Genomic DNA, 24723 nt, shown 5'->3' with positions numbered 1-24723 from the left:
AAGAGGGCAAACAACCGGGCGGGGGGTATAACACTGGGCAAACAACCGGGCAGGGAGTATAACAGGGCAAACAACTGGGCAGGGGGTATAACACTGGGCAAACAACCGGGCAGGGAGTATAACACTGGGCAAACAACCGGGCAGGGAGTATAACAAGGCAAATAACCAGGCAGGGAGTATAACAGGGCAAACAACCAGGCAGGGAGTATAACAGGGCAAACAACCAGGCAGGGGGTATAACAAGGCAAACAACTGGGCAGGGGGTATAACAGAGGGCAAAGAACTGGGCAGGGGGTATAACAGAGGGCAAAGAACTGGGCAGGGGGTATAACAAGGCAAATAACCAGGCAGGGAGTATAACAGGGCAAATAACCGGGCAGGGAGTATAACAAGGCAAATAACCAGGCAGGGAGTATAACAGGGCAAACAACCAGGCAGGGAGTATAACAGGGCAAACAACCAGGCAGGGGGTATAACAAGGCAAACAACTGGGCAGGGGGTATAACAGAGGGCAAAGAACTGGGCAGGGGGTATAACAGAGGGCAAAGAACTGGGCAGGGGGTATAACACTGGGCAAACAACCGGGCAGGGAGTATAACACTGGGCAAACAACCGGGCAGGGAGTAGAACACTGGGCAAACCGGGCAGGGAGTATAACAAGGGAAATAACCGGGCAGGGAGTATAACAAGGCAAATAACCGGGCAGGGAGTATAACAAGGGAAATAACCGGGCAGGGAGTATAACAAGGCAAATAACCGGGCAGGGAGTATAACAAGGCAAATAACCGGGCAGGGAGTATAACAAGGGAAATAACCGGGCAGGGAGTATAACAGGGCAAATAACCGGGCAGGGAGTATAACACTGGGGAAACAACTGGGCAGGGGTATAACACTGGGCAAACAACCGGGCAGGGAGTATAACTCTGGGCAAACCGGGCAGTGAGTATGGGCAAACAACCGGGCAGGGAGTATAACACTGGGTAAACAACTAGGCAGGGGGTATAACACTGGGTAAACAACTGGGCAGGGGGTATAACACTGGGCAAACAACCGGGCAGGGGGTATAACACTGGGTAAACAACTGGGCAGGGGGTATAACACTGGGTAAACAACTGGGCAGGGGGTATAACACTGGGCAAACAACCGGGCAGGGGGTATAACACTGGGTAAACAACTGGGCAGGGGGTATAACACTGGGCAAACAACCGGGCAGGGGGTATAACACTGGGGAAACAACCGGGCAGGGGGTATAACACTGGGGAAACAACTGGGCAGGGGGTATAACACTGGGTAAACAACTGGGCAGGGGGTATAACACTGGGCAAACAACCGGGCAGGGGGTATAACACTGGGCAAACAACTGGGCAGGGGGTATAACACTGGGCAGGGGTATAACACTGGGCAAACAACCGGGCAGGGGGTATAACACTGGGCAAACAACTGGGCAGGTGGTATAGCACAGGGCAAACAACTGGGCAGGGCATATAGCACAGGGCAAACAATCGGGCTGTGGGTATAACACTGGGCAGGGGGTATAACTCAGGGCAAACAACCGGGCAGGGGGTATAACTCAGGGCAAACAACTGGGCAGAGTGTGTAGCAAAGGGTAAACAACCGGACAGAGTGTATAGCACAGGGCAAACAACCGGAGGGGGTATCGCACAGGGCAAACAACCAGGCAGGGGGTATAACACAGGGCAAACAACCGGGCAGGGGGTGTAACACAGGGCAAACAACTGGGCAGGGGGTGTAACACAGGGCAAACAACTGGGCAGAGTGTATAGCACAGGGCAAACAACCGGGCAGGGGGTGTAACACAGGGCAAACAACTGGGCAGAGTGTATAGCACAGGGCAAACAACCGGACAGAGTGTATAGCACAGGGCAAACAACCAGGCAGGGGGTATAACACAGGGCAAACAACCAGGCAGGGGGTATAACACAGGGCAAACAACCGGGCAGGGGGTATAACACAGGGCAAACAACCGGGCAGGGGGTATAACATTGAGCAAACAACCGGGCAGGGGGTATAACACCGAGTAAACTACCAGCAGGGGCTATGACACTGGCTAAACAACCGAGCAGAGTTGTAACACCGGTCAAACACTGACATTAACAGTACCAAGGCAGTAAACTAACATTGCATTTTTAACTGGCAATTGTATTATTACATTTCTGTTTCCACTGGATTGTTTTCATTTTTGCTTTGTGTTTGGGTTATATAGGATTTCTCTCCACTGTTATGGCAATGTTGAGAAGGGAATGTTATATGGGAAAGGATGTGGGGTTGTAAACTCAGCCTATGGTTGACTAGGATGGCAACGTTCAGCCTCAGGTAGTGACCGGGGAAGGGATGAATCAGTGTCAAGGGGTTGAGGATTGTGGCATGGGCTGAAGTCAATGACTTTGTCCATACTGATGTTTGGTTCAAGGAAATTGTGTCTGTTTAAGATTGGATGTCGGAGAAGCAGTCTTTCAATACAGGGGCACTGAAGCAACCAAGAGAGATGCTGGAGAGGGGGAGCGGGGTGTTATCAGCACACATCGAAGTTGACCCCATGCTTGTGAATGATAACTGCAAGGAATAGCATAGATGAGGATGGGGCCAAAGGTAAATTTCTCTGGTCAGCCTCAGGTTACGATACAGAATCACAGAATAATACAGTGCAGGAGAGGCCCTTCGGCCCATCGAGTCTGCACCGATGCATTAAAACACCTGACCTGTCTACCTGATCCCATTTGCCAGCACTTGGCCCCTAGCCTTGAATGTTATGACGTGCCAAGTGCTCATCCAGGTACTTTTTAAAGGATGTGAGGCAACCCGCCTCTACCACACTGCCAGGCAGGGCATTTCAGACCGATACCACCCTCTGGGTAAAAAAGTTCTTCCTCAAATCCCCCTTAAACCTCCCGCCCCTCACCTTAAACTTGTGATCCCCTTGTAACTGACCCTTCAACTAAGGGGAACAGCTGCTCCTTATCCACCCTGTCCATGCCCCTCATAATCTTGTACACCTCGATCAGGTCACCCCTCAGTCTTCTCTGCTCCAGCGAAAACAACCCAAGCCTATCCAACCTCTCTTCATAGCTTAAATGTTCCATCCCAGGCAACATCCTGGTGAATCGCCTCTGCACCCCCTCCAGTGCAATCACATCCTTCCTATAATGTGGCGACCAGGATTGCACACAGTACTCCAGCTGTGGCCTTACCAAAGTTCTGTACAACTCCAACATGACCTCCCTGCTTTTGTAATCTATGCCTCGATTGATAAAGGCAAGTGTCCCATATGCCTTTTTCACCACCCTATTAACCTGTCCTTCTGCCTTCAGAGATCTATGGACAAACACGCCAAGGTCCCTTTCTTCCTCGGAACTTCCCAGTGTCAGGCCATTCATTGAATACTTCCGTGTCACATTACTCCTTCCAAAGTGTATCACCTCACACTTTTCAGGGTTAAATTCCATCTGCCACTTTTCTGCCCATTTGACCATCCCGTCTATATCTTCCTGTAACCTAAGACACTCCACCTCACTGTTAACCACTCGGCCAATCTTTGTGTCATCCGCGAACTTACTGATCCTACCCCCCCACATAGTCATCTATATAAATGACAAAATGACAAACAATAGGGGACCCAGCACAGATCCCTGTGGTACGCCACTGGACACTGGCTTCCAGTCACTAAAACAGCCATCTGTCATCACTCTCTGTCTCCTACAGCTAAGCCAATTTTGAAACAAAAACAAGAAATGCTGGATTCACTCAGCAGGTCTGGCAGCATCTGTGGAAAGAGAAGCAGAGTTAACGTTTTGGGTCAGTGACCCTTCTTCGGAACTGACAAATATTGGACTTTTCTAATATTTGTCAGTTCCGAAGAAGGGTCACTGACCCGAAACGTTAACTCTGCTTCTCTTTCCACAGATGCTGCCAGACCTGCTGAGTGAATCCAGCATTTCTTGTTTTTGTTTCAGATTTCCAGCATCCGCAGTATTTTGCTTTTATTTTAGTGTTTAAGCCAATTTTGAATCCACCTTATCAAGTTACCTTGTATCCCATGTGCATTTGCTTTCTTGATAAGTCTCCCATGTGGGACCTTGTCAAAGGCTTTGCTGAAATCCATGTAAACTACATCAACTGCACTACCCTCATCTATACACCTGGTCACATGCTCAAAAAAATTCAATCAAATTTGTTAGGCATGACCTCCCTCTGACAAAGCCAGACTGACTATTCCTAATCAAATTTTGCCTCTCCAAGTGGAGATAGATTCTCTCCTTCAGAATTTTCTCCAATAGTTTCCCTACCACTGACGTGAGACTCACTGGTCTATAGTTCCCTGCCTTATCTCTACAACCTTTCTTAAATAGTGGGACCACATTAGCTGTTCTCCAGTCCTCTGGCACCTCCCCCGTGGCCAGAGAGGAATTAAAAATTAGGGTCAGAGCCCCTGCAATCTCCATCCTCACCTTCCACAGCATCCTGGGACACAAATCGTCTGGACCTGGAGATTTGTCCACTTTTAAGCCTTCCAAAACCTTGTCACTCCCTATAACAATTTGCTCAAGAACCTCACAGTCTCTCTCTCAGTTCCATATCTACATCCTCATTCTCTTGGGTGAAGACAGATGTGAAGTATTCGTTCAACACCCTACCAATGTCCTCTGGCTCCACCCACAAATTTCCCCCTGGGTCTCAGGAGCAGGAGGTGGGTTTTCTGAATGAAATGAGCTTGAAGAAGGCATAAAGGAAAAAATAATTTACATTTTATAGCTCTTTTTATGAACCCCAGGTCTCCCAAAATGCTTTACAATGAAGGAAGTAGTTTTTGAAGGGTAGTCACTTGTAATATAGGGAGGGAAACACAGCAGCCAATTTGAGCACACAACAACAATTTACATTTATATTGTGCCTTTAGCATAGTAAAATACCCCAAAATGCTTCATCGGAGTGTTGCCAAACAAAATTTGATACTGGGACACATGAAGTATTAGGACAGATGATCAGAAGCTTGGTCAAAGAGGTGAGCTAAATGACCAGGTCATCTATTTTTTTGAGCGGTCTTGGTTGGGGGATAAATATTGGCCAGGACACAAGGGAGAACTTCCCTGCTCTTCCTCGAAATGGTACCATGGGGTTTTTTTTACTTCCATTTGGGAGGGCAGTTGGGGTGCCAGTTTAACATCTCATCCAAAAAATGGCCCCTCAGACAGTGCAGCATCCGCTCAGTACTGCACTGGAAGAATCAGCCGACACTTTGTGCTCAAGTCTCTGGAGTGGGACTTGAACCCACAACCTTCTGGCTCAGGCGAGGGTGCAACCAACTGAGAAGGCATACGGGAGATGGGAGGGAAATTATAGAAATGTGGGTTCAGGGTTGGGGACGGAGGGGAGATTTGGCTTGGTGGGAAAGGGGTAGGAGAGGGAAGCAGCAGAAGGAGGTCAATAGAGGGTTTCAAACTTAGTGACATAGATGTCCATGAGCTGCTCGCATTTGGTGGAGGAGACAAAATGATGAGGCTTCCTGAGAGAGTTGGTAGTAGAGACAAGAAGCTGAGGGTTATCTTGCAGACTTGCATTCTTGGGTGATCCTGGAATAATGGGTGGTATTAGAGGAAAATGAGGGCCAATTGCACTTTTTGTGAACCAACTACATCTGGTTATGGATGGTACACAGGAACATAGGAAAATAGGAGTAGGCCATTTAGCCTGCTCTGCCATTCAATACGATCATGGCTAATCATCCACTTCGATGCCTTTTCCCCACGCTGTTCCCTTATCTCTTTATGTCATTTGTATTTGGAAACCTGTCGATCTCTGCTTTAAACCGACTCAATGACTGAGCTTCTGCAGCCCTCTGGGGTAGAGAATTCCAAAGATTCACAACCCTCTAAGTAAAGAAATTTCTCCTCATCTCTGGCCTAAGTGGCTTCCCCCTTATTTTAAAATGTCCCCTGGTTCTAGACTCCCCAACCAGAGGAAACATCTTGCCTGTATCTACCCTGTCTATCCCTTTAAGTATTTCGTAGATTTCAATGAGATCAACTCTCATTCTTCGAAACTCTAGAGAATACAGGTCCAGTTTCCCTAATCTCTCTTCATGGGATTCTCCAATCTCTCTTCAGAGGACAGTCCCGCCATCCCGGGAACAAGTCTGGTGAATCTTCATTGCACTCCCTCTACGAAAATAATATCCTTTCTAAAGTAAGGGGACCAAAACTGCACACACTACTCCAGGTGCAGTCTAACCAAGGTTCTATACAGTTGAAGCAAGACTTCACTACTCCTGTAATCAAATCCTCTTGCAATAAAGGCTAACATGCCATTAGCCTTCCTAATTGCTTGCTGCACCTGCATATTAGCTTTCAGTGACTTATTGACCAGGACACCCTTGTGCCTTTGTACATCTGGACTTTCTAATTTCTTACCATTTAAGAAATACTCTGCATTTCTGTTCCTCCTACCAAAGTGGATAACCTCACATTTTTCCACATTATATTCCATCTGCCGCATTCTTGCCCACTCACTAAGTCTGTCCAAATCCCCTTGAAGCCAATTTGCATCTTCCTCACAACACACATTCCCACCTAGTTCTGTGTCATCTACGAACTTGGAAATATTATATTTGGTCCCCACATCCAAATTGTTGATATATATTGTGAACAGGTGGGGTCCAAGTACTGACCCTTGCAGTACCCCACTCTTCACAGCCTCCCAACACAAGAATGACCCGCTTATTCCTACTCTCTGTTTTCTGCCTCTTAACCAATCCTTAATCTGTGCCAGTATATTACCTCCTATCCTATGTGCTTTAATTTTGCTAACCAACCTCCTGTGAGGTACTTTATTAAAAGCCTTCTGAAAATCCAAGTATACTACATCCACCAACTCCCTTTTATCAATTCTGTTAGTAACATCCTTAGAAAACTTTAATAGGTTCGTCAAACATGATTTCCCATTCAAAGTCCTTGTTGACTATGCCCAATTAAATCATTATTATCTAAGTGCCCACTTATCACATCCTTTAGAATAGATTCTAGCATTGCCCTATTACTGATGTAAGGCTAACAGGTCTGTTGTGTTTTCTCTCTCCCTCCCATCTTAAACAGTGGGGTATAGTGGTAAAACAAACAGTGCTGCAGATTAGCTTGCATCCACCTTTTGGACTTGAGGGAGTGAAGACTGGAGCCAAAGCAGGGGAACAAGAAAAATAAGAAAAAGTAAAGGTTTTGCTGGGGTCTAGGGTGTCAAAGATGGAGGTGAGAGCAAGGTCGAGCAATTCAGCAAGTGCAGAAATATCGTGTGAATTTGAAAGTGCAGTTATAAATGGACAGTTTTTTTCACAAGTATAAATGCCAAAGGAAGTGGTTTGGAAAGGAGTAGTGGGATATGGGTGGAAAGGGATATGAGGAAGGAGTTGGAGATGGCTTTTTCTTTGAGTCCATGGGAGTAGAGGAGCCATGGGATTTGACAAAGTCAAGGTGATGACCATGAATATTGAAAGTCTCAACTCTCTGTGGTCAGTAAAGGTCCATGAAAGGTGGAATAATCTCAAGCCAGGTCCTGGTGGGCATGAGTCCACAGCACAAATCGCAGATTCATCAGGTTTTACAGCACAGAAGATGGTTCTTGGGTCCACCGAGTCTGTGCCAGCTCTCTGAAAGCAGTCCACATGTCCCATACCATTTTTAATTGTTTTCATTTAGAAGTATCTAAACAATTTTTAAAAATCTCTTATGAATTCTGCAGCAAAGGTACACCAAGCAAAGTTACCCCACCTAAATGAATTGTTTGCTGCATGTCCATCATCTTTCTTAGATGGAAGGATGCCAACCAGTATGAATTCTGCTTCCGCCATTGTTTTTGTTAGGGCTCTTTTTAAAAAAAAATATTCTAATCTCTTCTTGTGATCTTAAATTTATGTCCTCTGGTTACCAATTTACTAAACAATGGAAATAGATTTTTCCCATTAACCTTATCAAAATCGCTCAGTATTTTGAACACATTGGTCAGATCTCCTGTTAATTTTCTTTGTTTTAATGAAAGGGGCCTCAGTTTCTTCAATTTTAGTTTGTCACAAAAGCTGAGTGAATTACTTCTGCACCTTCTCCACGTCCTTGACGTTTTTCTAAAGGTGGTCAGAACTGAACACAACATTACAACTGCAACCTAACCAATGTTTTGTGTGGGTTCAGCATTGCTTCTTTGCTTTTGCACACATATATTATCAATTTGCATTTTGTGTTACCCAATACCTCATCTGGCAGTGCTTGAAACAAACGCTGTGGGCTGTGTGTGTTTTTTTTTAAATATTTCAGGTGAGTGGAGGCCAGAGAGATCCTGGAAATTCAATAATTTCAGGGATAGTCAGCCAACTTTATCTTGTATGCTTCCTTGCAGCCAATGGCACAGTGGCACTGATAGAACGTTAAGAGCAGATCATTTTCCATACTTTGCAGGGGAATGGCAAATATCCTGAGAAGACTTTGAAGGAGTAGTAAATATAAGCAAATATTGAGTACCCTGCTAATGTTTTCCAGGTTCTTGCTTAGCAATAACCTGCTCAGTGACACTCAGTTTGGGTTCCGCCAGGGCCACTCAGCTCCTGACCTCATTACAGCCTTGGTTCAAACATGGACAAAAGAGCTGAACTCGAGGTGAAGTGAGAGTGACTGCCCTTGACATCAAGGCAGCAGTTGACCGAGTGTGGCATCAAGGAGCCCTAGCAAAACTGGAGTCAATGGGAATCAGGGGGAAAGCTCTCTGCTGGTTAGAGTCATACCTAGCGCAAAGGAAGATGGTTGTGGTTGTTGGAGGTCAATCATCTGAGCTCCAGGACATCACTGCAGGAGTTCCTCAGGGTAGTGTCCTAGGCCCAACCATCTTCAGCTGCTTCATCAATGACCTTCCTTCAATCATAAGGTCAGAAGTGAGGATGTTCGCTGATGATTGCACAATGTTCAGCACCATTCACAACTCCTAAAATACTGAAGCAGTCCATGTAGAAATGCAGCAAGACCTGGACAATATCCAGGCTTGGGCTGATAAGTGGCAAGTAACATTTGCGCCACACAAGTGCAGGCAATGACCATCTCCAACAAGAGAGAATCTAACCATCTCCCCTTGACATTCAATGGCATTACCATCGCTGAATCCCGCACTATCAACATCCTAGGGCAACCATTAACCAGAAACTGAACTGGAGTAGTCATATAAATACTGTGGCTACAAGAGCAGGTCATAGGCTAGGAATCCTGCAGTGAGTAACTCACCTGCTGACTCCCGAAAGCCTGTCTACCATCTACAAGGCACAAGTCAGGAGTGTGATGGAATACTCTCCACTTGCCTGGATGGGTGCAGCTCCAACAACACTCAAGAAGCTTGACACCATCCAGAACAAAGCAGCCCGCTTGATTGGCACACCATCCACAAACATTCACTCCCTCCACCACTGATGGACAGTGGCAGCAGTGTGTACCATCTACAAGATGCACTGCAGCAATGCACCAAGGCTCCTTCGACAGCATCTTCCAAACCCGCGACCTCTACCACCTCGAAGGACAAGAGCAGCAGATGCATGGGAAAATCACCACCTGCAAGTTCCCGTCCAAGTCACACACCATCCTGACTTGGAACTATGTCGCCGTTCCTTCACTGTCGCTGGGTCAAAATCCTGGAACTCCCTTCCTAACAGCACTGTGGGTGTACCTACCTCACATGGACTGCAGCGGTTCAAGAAGGCAGCTCACCACCACCTTCTCGAGGGCAATTAGGAATGGGCAATAAATGCTGGCATAGCCAGCGATGCCCACATCCCACGAATGAATAAAAAAGGTTCACGTGCAGAATGGCTACTTTAGCAAATTGTAGCCTCACACATGCCCTTGCCTTTAGGAAAGCAAGGACAAGGGAAGAAATTTGTTAGTCCATTGTTTTATGATGAGATTCATTCTCTAAATGTCCTTGTTGCCTTCATAGGGTCTGACTCCACAGTTGAAGATGAAGAAGAAAGTGGTCCTGAACACTGTACCAATTCAAGTGATTCACAAGGTAGGTTATAATTGTTAGCGAGGATTGCTTGTATCTGTAAATATTGCCTTGTGTTGTCTATCCATTGAGGTTGAAATGATGCACTCACTCATTGTAGGATATGTCTCTCGAATGTTGCTGGTCTGAATTGGATTTTTTTGTTTATGGTAAAACCAGAACTGGTTTGTTCTTAATTGCAACATTTTTGGGAGGGCCGGTTGATCTTAATACTGTTAGCGCTACCCTACAAACTAGAAGAAGCCAATGAAAACCCCTTAGAGATGACCCCTGTTTGTTTGTTTATTTGCTCCCCTTCTCTCTTCCCCACTGTTTTCTCATCTTACCCTCTGCTTAAAGCAGTGAATTGTGCTAGGGTACAGTTCCGAGCGTTGCCAGCAGCTCTCTGGATCCTTGCCCAAGTGACCATTCTTTACCTGTGAGTCTGGACAGTGTGGGTTAGATTGTCATCTTGCCGCCCAGGTGCAAAACTATTGTTGGAGATTCCCCATTATAGAAACCATGCAATTTTCATTTTTATTTAACCTTATCTTCATCTCGTTCCCTCATGACCAGGCACTGACATTTTTGGGGAGGAAAAGTTTGAAATTTGTTTTCAAAAACTTGGAGGGGTGAGGGGGGAGAAAATATGGCAGAGTTTTCAAGAGTCTTAAAAGTATCGACATATTGTTTATTTATGTTCTCTTTTCAGACCTTTGCATGACAGTGAGACCAATAAACTCTGTTTTGAGAGGAACTAACAAGAGGCAGTGCGGGATTGATAACTGGAGCCCTTTTAATGATCAAGAGAGCAAATTTAACACGTACCATCCTGAACAAGAAGTTTCAACCGCCAACAAACACCAAGACGATACAACAGAAAGTTCAGTTAGTGATGGTTCTGAAAGACGGGCCAAATCCCCTTGCTCGACAGTTCTTTATCAACATAAGTGGCCTCTGCGAAAGCCATCTTGCGATGGACTCTACAGCTGCGAACACTGTGACTTCAACAGCAAGTACCCACTGGAGCTGAAGCAGCATGTTATTCTCAGGCACACAGATACTCTGCCTAACATCTGCCCAGTTTGTAAGTCTGAATTTCTAACATACAATCTGCTCCACAAACACTTGCAGGCCCACGAGACAGAAGAGCCAACTGCCTGCCAGTTGTGCAGCCACAGTGCTGAAAACCCGAAGGAGCTCGAGTTACATGTCGCAGACGCCCACAGCACTGAGTATTTGTACTGGTGTGAGCAGTGCAATATTCACTTCTGCAGTACCAGCGAGCTCCATCTTCACTTGCAGCAGCATGATGGCGATGAGCAGTACCTCTGCCAGTTCTGTGAGTATGGTACAGATGATGCTGCTGAGTTGCACAGCCACGTCCTTTCTGAACATGTGTACAGCCTCATGGAGATGAATGACAGCTCCGAGGATGGACTTCAGGGACCAGCAGGCTATATGAGTAAAGTGAGCTTTGACCGGGAGAGAAACTTCTTTATCTGTCAGTCGTGTGGCTACAGAAGCCGGTTGTACGGCAACGTCAACCGACATGTGGCGATTGAGCATGCCCGGTTCTTTCCGTATGTGTGTGACGATTGCGGGAAGGGATTTTGCAACACCGCTGAATATAACAAACACTTGAACTTGCACTCATCTCAGGAGATCTACTTATGTCAATACTGCGATTATTCTACTGAGCAAATTGCAAACCTCCGAGCACACATAGACATGAGCCACGCTGCAGCACTACCGTACAAATGCGAGATGTGCATGTTGAGGTTTACAAGTGATGGTGAGCTCATGTGGCATCTTGCTAAACACAAACAGAACAATGAACTGCTATGGTATCAGGGATATGATAATTAAACATCTTTTTAACTTGGTTGCTGTGGCTGTGTCCGTAGAATTTCAAAAGAGTGAGAAACTAAATTTGTTTCTTTATTATTTGGAGGATGTTCCTGTCGAAGAGAGCTATGTAAATCCTCACAAGCCCCTCTGACTACAGAGAATCCATGGGTGGCTTAATTTGAAAGTGTGGAGCATTTTCTGTTATTTTCTCATTTTGGTGGCGATCGTAGCACAGTATATGATGGCTGAGAACAAAACAAGAGAGCATCCCAAATCCCAACCTGTTACAAATGTGAACCTTTTAAAGTACAGGTTGTGAACTGTGGCTATAAATGGAGAACTATAAAAGAATAGTCTGTGTCCTTGTGCCTGAAAACTAGAAACAGCTAGAGGTAGAGTTTCTGCTTTGGGGGAAATCGGCAAACTGTGCACAAATTGTGTCCAAAATTGAACTGCTTTTTGTTCCTCTAAAGTTTCCGTCAATCTCATTTGTATATTTCCAAATGCAACATCTGCCATGAAGCAGCGCAATTGGGCAGCGTTTTAAAAACTTTATTTAAAATTTACTTTAAAAAATATTCCTTGATCTATTTGAGTAATAACTTGGTGCAGTTTGACCAGTTACAGCTGAAAATGGATTTATCACGAAAAATAAGCATTTTAATCAGTGTCCAGTCCACCACCTGTGAGTAAATTGATTTTCAAATTACTGCAATTGACTTAAAAAAACTATATATTTGCTAGTTATATTGGTATGCTGAAGTCAGTATCTTACTATATTAAAAATTCTATATTCAAAAGCTTTTAAAATATGCTTGTTAGTATCCTTGCATTCAAAAGGACCAGTTTAAATTTAAGAGCCTTCAAAGTTCGTAAATGAGTGTAATTAGCGAAATTTCGCCAGGATTAATTCGATCTGGAGGCATGGCCGGATTTGTGGGTGGGACCGGATCCTAGCACAGTGTTTTTTAAACTAGCACAGAAGATTGCGGAAATTTAATATGCACTTAAAATTTTGTGATCTTTTGCACTGGTTTGGCTGATTTCAGGCAAATTGCGCCAAAAGGCCAGCGCAACCAAGCGGAAACTCTAGCCCCTGCTTTCTGTAAAATCATGGGGTCTTTTGCAGATTTTTATGCTGAATTCTAATCTTTCTTTGATCTTGCGATAGGAACCAAGATATTCACAGTTTGTAGTTGTTGCATTGGTGAGAGGGGAATAAGAGAATGTAAGTATAAGGAAAAGAAGTGAAACTTCTGCATCTCTCAAACAGATCAGTGGAGTAATATTGGCTGCCCGTGGTGTCCACAGGCTGGACTATCCTAACCATAGATGGCAAACTGGGTGTTGGGAGGTGGTCAACTATTAAATTTGATAGAATTACAGAACAAAATTAAACTTGAATGTGTCTCCACGAAAGATAAATATCCCAGGAGGGTAACAAAAATATCTAATAAAACCTTATTACAAAAGTCTGATTATTCAGATGCAACAATGCTGTTCTTTTTCGGGCTTTGTTAGCAATGGACCAATGACTTGCAATTTTCCTCCTCGTCAGTATAACTATAAAATGGTGCTTCCTTAAAATAATCCCACAATGTCAGAGTGCACCTCAGAGTTGGATGGTTGTGATGGTAATGTATATACACCGAAGATGGTTCATGTACCTCAGAGTGTCTGCCTTTATAGTGACTTCATTGGTTTCACCTGAGCACTCAGATCAGATTTATTGACATATTCTATAATTCACTGACTGTCGTTTAGTATTTATTTTGATGGCATCTAGTTCATGGGGTGTAGTACAGTATGATGGACCTCATACCAGCTTTTTTGAAAGTGGTTTGGGCAAAAATTCACTCCCTTCTCTATAATGTATATCAGTATGATTAAGTAGGCTATATACAGCTGATTGTGCAAAAGATCGTGTCATGTGATGGAGTAAGTGGTATCAATTTTGAAACTTAAAATAAACTTTGCCAGCTCAGTTGGAAATTATGGTTACCTTGTTTCATTATATTCAGTGTGATTATGTTCTTCCATACTCAATATGCAAAACTTTAGATTCTCTTTAGGTTTCTGTGGAAAAATGACTTATATTGCCTTGTGCATAAAGATACTGCTTAACATACACACATTAATTGTACGCTTGATTGAGCTGAATAGAATGACATATTACAAGTCATACTTAGTGTAAAATTGGGTATGAATGGTTAGGTTTTTTTTGCAGTTTAATGAAGCGTGGGACAGATCCATAATATCATTTAGAATATTGTTTTCACTGCTAGGGCCTGGGATTAGGCCTGTTTATGACCTCCTGTTTTCTACTAGCTGCGGGAGATTTTGGCAGAGTCTTATCCAGCTCCGAGTAGGCATGAGCTCACCGCACAAAGCAAATCACAATTTTAGCATCTAATTGGCAGTCTGACAAAGAGGCCAGAAGAATGGCTGGAATATAACATGAAAATGTCATGCCGGTACAGTAACGATGCTCTTTTTAGATTGAGAATAGGCAAGTTTTTGCTTGAGGCTAAAACTGGGTATGACCAGGAGAAAATTTTTGTTCTTAATACTGACATCATTTACCTTGATAAGCACAAAGTTCACCAAAGCAAACATTTAATCCATGGTGTTTAATTTCTACGTGAAGACATTGCAGATATAAATTGGAGCCACTTTTACGGAATTCAAAACTAACACAGTATTTACAGTTTAAGTATGGTCTGGTTGGTCAAATATTCATGTGTTTCGGCTGAATGGGATTGACTATAGGTGTGGGACATTTTTTTACGCAAAGTATCAACTTAGTTATATTTACAGGCATAAAGTCTTCAAAAGCTGATATTCAACAGTCAATAAGGCCCACAAAGAAGAGAATTCTATGCTGGCAAGAAGTCTGTCCCTAGAACCTCCACCCTCCACACCCCACTCAGTCTCAGGACATTTCAATTTGTGCACATTACTAGTGCAGTTTTTATTGCCAAGTACAATCTTTGTCTTAACTTGGTTTGAAAATGTGTCCATCCATTACACATACCATAAAGGAGCTATGTAAAACTTCACACAAATGATGCTGAGATTTACTGATACCTATACAAACATTCCTGTAGAAATCCATTTATCTTTTTGAGGAGGGAAAAGTAGCAAAAATAGTGTTTAAAGTTATTTTTAAAGTATTTGATAAATGAAATACTTAAGATAACTTGTACATGCAAGGTGACTTGTTGCAGTTTCTGAATATTTGACAAGTAACTTTGTATTTGCTTATTTTTGTACACCTCTGGTTTTGATGGGATCTTCATGTTTTGTTAAACAGATGGAGAAGGCATTTGCAGTCTTGTAGCATTGCACAGCACTCTATAAAAGTAACTGACAGAAACTGGTGGACTGTATAACTGGGTATTTTCAGACATTTGAAGTGCGACCAGAAAGTAATGCTGTACTTGTTACGGGAGCTAGAGCTGTATTATAAAATCATGGTATTAAAATTTAATTTTTTCACTTTGACACGATTCCTTGTTTTCATTACCACAGTCAGTTTAGAAGTCCTGATTTGTGGTAGACATTTATTGAGAAGCAGAAAACAAGTTTCAAAAATAAATCGGAGAGTTCACCATCATGACCCTGTTGAAAATGCACGGGTGTGAGTGTCGAGTGAGGCCAGCATCCAGCTTGGCTGTGATGCTTCCTCTGATAACATACCATACCGGCACTTACTGTCAAGACTCTGACGTGAATGATGGCCACGTGATGGATGTCACTGCAGATCTGTACCCCAGGCAGGAGTTAATATCAGAAAAGCTGGTGAGAAAATGCAATCTATGAGGATAAGAATGTGGTGAGCCATGGAGTGATAAGTTTGGGCTTCCAATTTATGGTATCAATTTGTTGGTTATTTATCACTTTTACTAACATTGAAGAGATGGCTAGTTTCTGTCTAACTCTTCACTCGTTATGACGATGAGGCACCCTGGCGCGCACAAAGATTCAAAATTTAGGCTGAGGGGCAGACCTGCGAGGAAATTCTCTGACTTATTGCTCTGCACACTGGGTAAGCGAAGATGAAGAGGGTTGAACTGAAGTGCAGCCAGAAGTTGAGAAACTGTCCCATCTTCTCTCTTGCAGCAAAGCTCTCTGTATTGTGATAAGGAATAGGAGCGTGGGTGATTTTAAAAAAAATTTGGTTTCCTCCACTCCAAGTGTGCTGCAGTCAGCAATAGCATTTTGGTTGCAACGATTATAACTCAGCAAAGACTGGAGAGCAAATTTGGGCCCTTCTGGTCAATATGGGTCAAGCTATTCAGTTCCTTAACCAGTAAGTTATTTTTAACAAGGAAAGAAAAAAAATTCAACTAATTTTAAATAAATGTGAAGGACTATTTTTCTGTTCTGAGATTCCTTCAGCTTCCCCATCCTTCCCTTGAAAGGCTGTACATTGTAACTGTTCATACAGCAGTGGAATCATTGGCATTATTATCAAAACAACAAAAATTTGCTACCCAGCATCTTTCTAAGTAGTGTAAAACTCTAGGTCTGGATTTTAAATATGAACAGAATGTCTAAGAGCAGTGGAGTTGCTCTCTCTTATTATAGCCTATCTAACCCAAGTGTTTAGATTGTGTGTGATTCAGCAACCTAAACAATAGACTGACTAACTGCACTAGTCACACTAACTGATATAAAAACAGGAAGTTCTGGAAATACTCAGGTCTGGCAGCATCTGTGGAGAAAGAAACAGAGTTAACGTTTCAGTTCGATAACCTTCCATCAGAACTGGGAAAAGTAATTGGTTTTGAGCAAGTGAAAGGGGATGGGTGGGAAGAAGAACAAAGGGGAAGGTCTGTTATAGGGCGGAGGGTGGGAGAGATTAAGTGACAAAATGTTTCATGCTTCATGACCAAAGGCAGTGGTAATGGGTTAAGTAGAGAAACAAAAGATGTATCGAGAGGAGGAGCCTCTGCCCTCCGAAAGCAAAAAAAAGGAACGAGAAAAAAAAAGTGAAGAATGAAACAAAATGGGGGCAGAGGTTATGATCTAAAATTGTTGAACTCAAATTTTGTGTCCAGAAGGCCAAGGTGAATGATAAGGTGCAGTTCCTCATGCTTGCATTGAGTTTCATTGGAGCACTGCAGTAGGCCAAGGACAGGAAGGTCAGAGTGGGAGCAAGGTGGAGAATTAAAATGACAGGCGACTGGAAGCTCGGGGTCACGCTTGCAGACTGAATCAAGATGTTCCACAAAGCAGTCACCCTGTCTCCATTTGATCTCCCCAATGTAGAGGAGATCACATCATGAGCAACAAATACAGTAATTGAATACAGTAATACAAATTGAAGGAAGTACAAGTAAATTGGTGTTTCACCTGGAAGAAGTGTTTGGAGCCTTGGATGGTGAGAAGGGAGGAGATAAAAGGTCAGGTGTTGCATCTCCTGCGCTTGCATGGGAAGGTGTTATAGAAAAGGGAGGGGATGTTGGGTGTGACTAAGGAGTGAACGAGGGTATCTTGGAGGGAACAGTCCCTTGGGTATGCTGAAAGTGAAAGAGGGGAATATGCAACGAGACCTGGCTGTTCTCGTACACCAGTCGCTGAAGGTAAGCATGTGGGTCCAACAGGCGGTAAAAAAGGCTAATGGGATGTTGGCCTTCATAGCAAGAGGATTCGAGTACAGGAGCAGGGATGTCTTGCTGCAATTATACAGGGCCACACCTGGACTATTGTGTGCAGTTTTGGTCTCCTTATCTGAGGAAGGATGTTCTTGCTATAGAGGGAGTGGAGCGAAGGTTTACCAGACTGATTCCTGGGATGGCGGGACTGATGTATGAGGAGAGATTGAGTCGGTTAGGATTATATTCTTTAGAATATAGAATTCTTTGAGGAAGTGACAAAGTTGATTGATGAGGGAAAGGCTGTAGATGTCATATACATGGACTTCAGTAAGCCGTTTGATAAGGTTCCCCATGGTAGGCTGATGGAGAAAGTGAAGTCGCATGGGGTCCAGGGTGTACTAGCTAGATGGATAAAGAACTGGCTGGGCAACAGGAAACAGAGAGTAGTAGTGGAAGGGAGTTTCTCAAAATGGAGACGTGTGACCAGTGGTGTTCCACAGGGATCCGTGCTGTGACCACTGTTGTTTGTGATATACATAAATGATTTGGAGGAAAGTATAGGTGGTCTGATTAGCAAGTTTGCAGACGACACTAAGATTGGTGGAGTAGCAGATAGTGAAGGGGACTGTCAGAGAATACAGCAGAATATAGATAGATTGGAGAGTTGGGCAGAGAAATGGCAGATGGAGTTCAATCCGGGCAAATGCGAGGTGATGCATTTTGGAAGATCCAATTCAAGAGTGAACTATACAGTAAATGGAAAAGTCCTGGGGAAAATTGATGTACAGAGAGATTTGGGTGTTCAGGTCCATTGTTCCCTGAAGGTGGCAACGCAGGTCAATAGAGTGGTCAAGAAGGCATACGGCATGCTTTCCTTCATCGGACGGGGTATTGAGTCCAAGAGTTGGCAGGTCATGTTACAGTTGTATAAGACTTTGGTTCGGCCACATTTGGAATACTGCGTGCAGTTCTGGTCGCCACATTACCAAAAGGATGTGGATGCTTTGGAGAGGGTGCAGAGGAGGTTCACCAGGATGTTGCCTGGTATGGAGGGCGCTAGCTATGAAGAGAGGATGAGTAGATTAGGATTATTTTCATTAGAAAGACGGAGGTTGAGGGGGGACCTGATTGAGGTGTACAAAATCATGAGAGGTATAGACAGGATGGATAGCAAGAAGCTTTTTCCCAGAGTGGGGGATTCAATTACTAGGGGTCACGAGTTCAAAGTGAGAGGGGAAAAGTTTAGGGGGGATATGCGTGGAAAGTTCTTTACGCAGAGGGTGGTGGGTGCCTGGAACGTGTTGCCAGCGGAGGTGGTAGACGCGGGCACGATAGCGTCTTTTAAGATGTATCTAGACAGATACATGAATGGGCAGGAAGCAAAGAGATACAGACCCTTAGAAAATAGGCGACATGTTTAGATAGAGGATCTGGATCAGCGCAGGCTTGGAGGGCCGAATCCTGTGCTGTAATTTTCTTTGTTCTTTTATATTCGCTGGAGTTCAGAAGAGTGAGGGGGGGATCTCATAGAAACCTATAAAATTCTAACAGGACTTGACAGGGTAGATGCAGGAAGGATGTTCCCGATGGTGGAGGAGTCACATGTGGTAGGTAAGGACACCAAATTTCCATCCCTAAAGGGCATTAGTGAAACTGATGGGTTTTCACAGCACCATTACTGAGACTAGCTTTCAATTTGAATCTCCAGGGCTTTAGCCCCAGCCTCTGGATTACTAGCTCAGTGACATTACCACCGCCTCCCCTGATCGCATCCTGAACCGCAGCTGAGAGAATTTCCAGGGCTCTCAGTCTGCGCACAGTAAAATTCAGTCGGTCTTCCTGCTCCAGCTCCCTGCCACCCGGACAGACTTGGCTGGGACACAGCGCGGAAGCGGAAATGCGTAGCGACTGATTGAGTCTTGGCGGGAGAGGGTGAGGGGGGGTGACCTGGAGACTGTGGCTCTTAGTGCTGTTTCCCTGCTTCCAGCAGGTCCTGTGCGACCCTTCAGAGGCTCGGGAGCTGCAGCAACTAGCCGGCTCGCTCTGTTACAAAGATAAACCAAAATAAAAAGAGGCTGTCGACGCGGGCTCGCACTATCTGCTCATTCCGCTGGACAGTGACAGCAGGTTGGTCCCCAATGTGCAGCTGATGGGCATCCAGGAGGTGGCTGAATAGGCTCCTGTATCTGTGTGATGGGCCGAATGCCCTCCCCTAGTGTGATGGGCTGAATGTCCTCCCCTACCTGTGTTGGGCCGAATGGGCTCCTCTACCTCTGTGATGGGCCGAATGGGCGCCTCTACCTCTGATGGGCCCTCTATCTCTGTAATGGGCCGAATGGCCTCCTCTACCTGTGTGATGGGCTGAATGACCTCCTCTACCTGTGTGATGGGCCGAATGGCCTCCTATATCTGTGTGATGGGCTGATGCCCACCTATTGAGATTGTGATCTATCAGGGAAATATGTTGTGATTCATTCTCAGCATGCGGACCTCGCTGGAAAACCCTGCATTTATTATTATTTTGCAACAATCCAATAGTTTCATGGCCACTTGTACTTTCAACCGAGGCTTAGTAGTTGCTCTTTTGCCTGTGAGTCAGATGGTTATGGGCTCAAATCCCACTCCTTGAGACTTGAGCACATAATCCAAGTTGATGCTTCGGTTCCTTACTGCACTGTCGGAGGTCCGTCATTAAGATGAGGCCTTAGAGCAGAGAAGGAGGTTTGATAGAGGTGTTTAAAATCATGAAGTGGTTGAGTAGAGTAAATAAAGATGAACTATTTCCAATGGCTGAAGGGGTGATAAACAGAGGGTACAGATTTAAGGTGGTGGCAAAAGAGGTGACATGAGGAAAAGCTTTTTTACGCAACGAATGGTTAGGATTTGGAATGCACTGCTTGTCACGGTGGATAAAGATGCAGCAGTGGTTTTCAAAACGGAATTGGATGAATTCTTGAAGGAGAAAATATTGCAGGGGGGACGAACAGGACTGTTGTTGGAAAGAGCTGGTACAGGCTCAATTGATCAAATGGCCTCCTTCTGTGCTGCAGTATTCTATGATGCTATAAAACCAAGGCACTGTCTGCCCGATCAGGTGGACATAAACAATTCTGTGGCACCATTGGAAGAAGAGCAGGGGAGTTCTGGCCTACATAGATCCATCCCTCAGTCAACAACTTTAAAAAAAAAAAAAAATTGGCTGGTCATTATCATGTTGCTGTCTGTGGGACTTTGCTGTGCACAAATTGATTGCCGTGTCTCCTACATTATAACAGTGACTACACTTACATTACTTCATTAGCTGTAATGTACTTTGGGACATGTGAAAAGTGTTATAAAAATGAAAGTTCCTTTTGTAAGCTTTTTTATTTTCTTTATTTAAAACTAAATTCAGATTCTCAAAATGCTCATTCTCTGGATTATTAGTCTGGGCCTCTGGATTGTTAGCCACATAACAAAAGCACTATACTACTGTGTGCTTTTCCATGGCAGATAACAAGCAGATACAGTGGGAGAGAGGGAAAATTTGAAGGTGCATCATTCCCGAAGCTGCAGTCACAGACCCTCAACTGCTTGATTTCAGAACAATGGTGGGCAAGGAGCAGGTTTGTTTGCTCATCCTTTCAGTCAGGAGTTCATGAGCAACAGGAGGAGATGTAGCAATGAGAAATATATGTAATTTATTGCAATAATGAAATATGTGTTATTTGTGGGAAGAGAGAGAATGTGCTTTTCATATCCTGAGGACATCCCAAGCACTTTACTGTCAAATAATTTATTTTGAACTGTAGTTACTGTTGGTCTGTAGGCAAACACAGCAGCTCCTTTGTACACGCAAGGTCCCACAAAAAGCAGTTAGGTGAATGACCTGTTATTGGTGATGTAGCTTGAGGGATGAACGTTGGCCAGGACACTGGATGAGCATCCCTGCTCATCTTTGAGCAGAGTAAAGGGATCACTTACGTTAAATTGAGAGGACAGATGGAACCCAAGCTTAATGTCTCATAATTTATGATCACAGTCTTGTAATTTGGGAATATTGGCTCCCATCTCAGTGTTATTGCTGTCAGTCAGTCAGTTGTTCTTTTGCCTCTTAGTTCTTTCTGTTTTGAAAATTGTGACATTTAATCATTTGCAATTTTTGTTTGAAGGTGAAAGATGCAAGCTTTTTTAAAAGGAGCTGGAGTTATCGGTGCTAAACCAGCAAAAGAAAAAGCCGCAGCAGGAACCAGTGGAGAGAACAAGAAGCAAAAATCAGTTCCATGGGTGGAGAAATAGTAAGAAACTTCACATGATGCTTTGCGCAGTGCATGTATGCAACCATGAGTGTCCCTTTCTCACACAATTACATTTAAAAAATGACAGTAATAATTAAGGTTCATTGGTGTGTGTGTGTAACCAAATGAATGTATAATTTCAGAGCTGAAAAATGCTGACTTTCTCTTTATTGTTATGAAGGGAAAGTCAGTAATGAAGCTTCACAACCTTCTTCTCTTGCCTGTGGAGATCTTCAAGGCAGAGTTCCTATCATCTAGTCTTCCAGAATATGCCATGCATTAAACCGTTGGAAATCTCCAGGCTTTTGCTATGGCACCCTAGTACATGTTTCTCACCGTTTTCTCTTGTGTGCTACAGCAGCCATTTGGGGAAGGAGGCGATCTTTGAAACTTCTTTCCTTGTCATGATTCCCTCCAGATCTAGTTTACTGCTTTGCCTTGTACAGGAAATGTCATTTGTGTGTCATTATTGGAGGCCTGAATATTCCCCAGATCACTTCAACAGGACAATTTTGTTTAAGGGCAAATCTCTCTTCTTTGTATGGTTGTTTTTTCTACCTTCCCCTTTCTTGGGCCACCCACTATTCTAGGTCAGAAAGCTGTTGGGCTGCCAGATGATCTCCAGAGCTAAGCTGAAACAGTTTCCAGGGAAGTGCGCAAGAGGAACAAGAGCCTGGCTTCTGCTCCGTAACTGGCAGTGCCAGCATGGAAGATTACGGATGCAAACATGCGTCCTGTCATTTTCTTCTATGATATTTTGATATGCTGTGCCAAAAAATTTACATTCACATAGGCGATGCAAAATTGCCATTTCCTATGAGAAGAAAACCATGTAGGCTAATACTGGGCAAAAAGATAAATTCTGAAAATCATAACTTTAAGAACTTCACTATGGCCAGTACTGAAAAAGTGAACACACTCTAAATGTGGCAAAGTTTAAAAACTTGCATGTTCCATTTTGGTTAACTCTCTACCCTATCTGGAATAAAACTCTTGTTCAACATTCCTTATCCTCTTAAATATTTATGTCTGCCCACTGTCTCACAAAATCCAATGAATTGCTCTTAAGCAACGTGGAAGCCTCTGCAGAGGTACCCTGAGTCAGAAATAATGGCTGGGCACGTGACTGAATGCTTCTCACCTGCAGAACTTATCACTGCACTTTTACTGTTAATCTTCATTGTATCTGGACAGATGAGAATTCCTAAGTAACTTTTCTTTGTGATTTGGGGGATGGATGCAATTTATAAAATTTGTGTGTTGAACTGAGATTTCTCCTAAGTCTTGTTTTGTTGATCTTACCTTTTGCCTGCAGTCGCCCAAAATGTGTGGCTGAAGTGGCGTTTCAGGAGGAAGTTGTGGCTGTGCTAAAGAAATCACTGGACGGAGCTGATGTGAGTGTCATTTACTGTTCAAACTAGTGGAAGTAGCTATTCATTTCTAGTTCAGTGCCTTTCAAATAATAGACCTGTACGTTAATCTGTAAATGACAATTTTATCTTTAATTGTTGCATCTGTTCCTCCACTTGTAGGAACTCATTCAAAATTAAATGATAAAAAACATTTTAACATGTTTTTTTGAGTCAAGGTTTTCTGTTTATATTCAAAGAACTTACATGGGAGATTACATGGTGCATTGTAGTTTCTAACTTCTGAGACCTGACTATCTTGTTATCAGACTAACCTGTTTTATTATGTTCTTCTGGGTGAGTGTGCATTTCCATGTCAGTGCTGAGGAAAGGATTACTTCTGTTTATGATGTGCAGACCCACAAGCAGTCCTTGGCACTTTAAATGGCCATTTTAGTGTGTGAGACTTACGACTGGTGATAGACTATTCACCAATTAGGGGGGTGGGTACGTTGGCACATCAAAATCCAATCCATGGTCAAGGTCCACACACATGAACTTTCAGTGACTCCCTCATCACTGATTAAAGAGCTGGAAGCATGAATTGTGGCTGATTTCCCCTCCCCGCTTCCCGCAACCCACCAGAGGCACTCAGAGACCAATTGCAGCTCCAATACTGTCACACAACACACTTTGCACAGGTGAGAATTTGAACCTCAGGCCAAACTGTGTTGAATGGCCCAGTGCCACACAAAGTGTTGTATTTATCCGCTGAGGCATTGGGAGTGGTTGAGATTATCCGTTTGTGTAAAATTATGGGTACTTATACCTCCGAGGGTCTGAGCTGAGATTACCCTGTAATTATAGGTGCACACAGAGAATACTTTCATACTATATGTGTTGGATTCTAACACAGATCTAAGTTGAAAGGATGGTATCCTAATAAATTAGTGCCTGACCTACCTGAAAATATTTTTGTTTGCAAAATACTTTTGCCCCCTTTTTGCAGCTTCCCAACCTGCTTTTCTATGGACCTCCTGGCACAGGAAAAACTTCTACAATATTGGCTGCAGCAAGAGAACTCTTTGGGTAAGATGACATGGATCTTGTTAGAAAAGGTAGAGTTCAAGATTGTTGGGTTCAGCAGAAGGGAAGTAATTTACATATACCCTATGCCACAATCATTGCCATCGCTGAATTCCCCCACCATCAACATCTTGGGGGTCACCACTGACCAGGAACATAACTGGACCAGCCTATAAATACTGTGGCTATATGACCAGGTCAGAGGCGAGTAACTCACCTCCTTACTCCCCAAATCCTGTCCACCATTTACAAGGCACATGTTAGGATTGTGGTGGAATACTCTCCACTTGCACGGGGGTAGGTGGGAATGTGGAATTGAGGTTACAATCAGATCAGCCATGGTCTTGTTGAATGGCAGAGCAGGCTAGAGGGGCCGAGTGGCCTCCTGCTCCTAATTCATATGTTCATATGTTGCCTTGACAAGTGCAGCTCCCAACAACACTTAAGAAGCTCTACACCATCCAGGACAAGGGAACCCGCTTCATTGGCACCCTGTCCACCATCTTAAACATTCTTCATTCCCTCCACCACCAG

General features: G+C 43.9%; 2 protein-coding genes across 2 annotated transcripts in view; both read left to right on the top strand.

Annotated features, from left to right (window-relative positions):
* Positions 1 to 15378, top strand: part of LOC137375392 (zinc finger protein 639-like) — a 30303-nt gene extending 14925 nt beyond the window's left edge. The window contains exons 2-3 of the mRNA XM_068042536.1: positions 9976 to 10047; positions 10736 to 15378. Coding sequence (XP_067898637.1) covers positions 9976 to 10047; positions 10736 to 11892 — 1229 coding nt within the window. The 3' untranslated portion in view covers positions 11893 to 15378. The remainder of the gene's footprint in view (positions 1 to 9975; positions 10048 to 10735) is intronic.
* A 4009-nt stretch (positions 15379 to 19387) lies between these two features.
* rfc4 (replication factor C (activator 1) 4) overlaps positions 19388 to 24723 on the top strand; it is a 35249-nt gene continuing 29913 nt past the window's right edge. Inside the window, exons 1-4 of the mRNA XM_068042535.1 lie at positions 19388 to 19604; positions 21629 to 21754; positions 23070 to 23148; positions 24113 to 24192. Coding sequence (XP_067898636.1) covers positions 21636 to 21754; positions 23070 to 23148; positions 24113 to 24192 — 278 coding nt within the window. The 5' untranslated portion in view covers positions 19388 to 19604; positions 21629 to 21635. The remainder of the gene's footprint in view (positions 19605 to 21628; positions 21755 to 23069; positions 23149 to 24112; positions 24193 to 24723) is intronic.

The sequence above is a fragment of the Heterodontus francisci genome, chromosome 11, assembly GCF_036365525.1.
Source record: "Heterodontus francisci isolate sHetFra1 chromosome 11, sHetFra1.hap1, whole genome shotgun sequence".
In the NCBI taxonomy this organism is placed as follows: Eukaryota; Metazoa; Chordata; class Chondrichthyes; order Heterodontiformes; family Heterodontidae; genus Heterodontus; species Heterodontus francisci.
The sequence above is the reverse complement of the archived record's forward strand: the minus strand, read 5'-3'. Positions and strand labels throughout refer to the sequence as shown.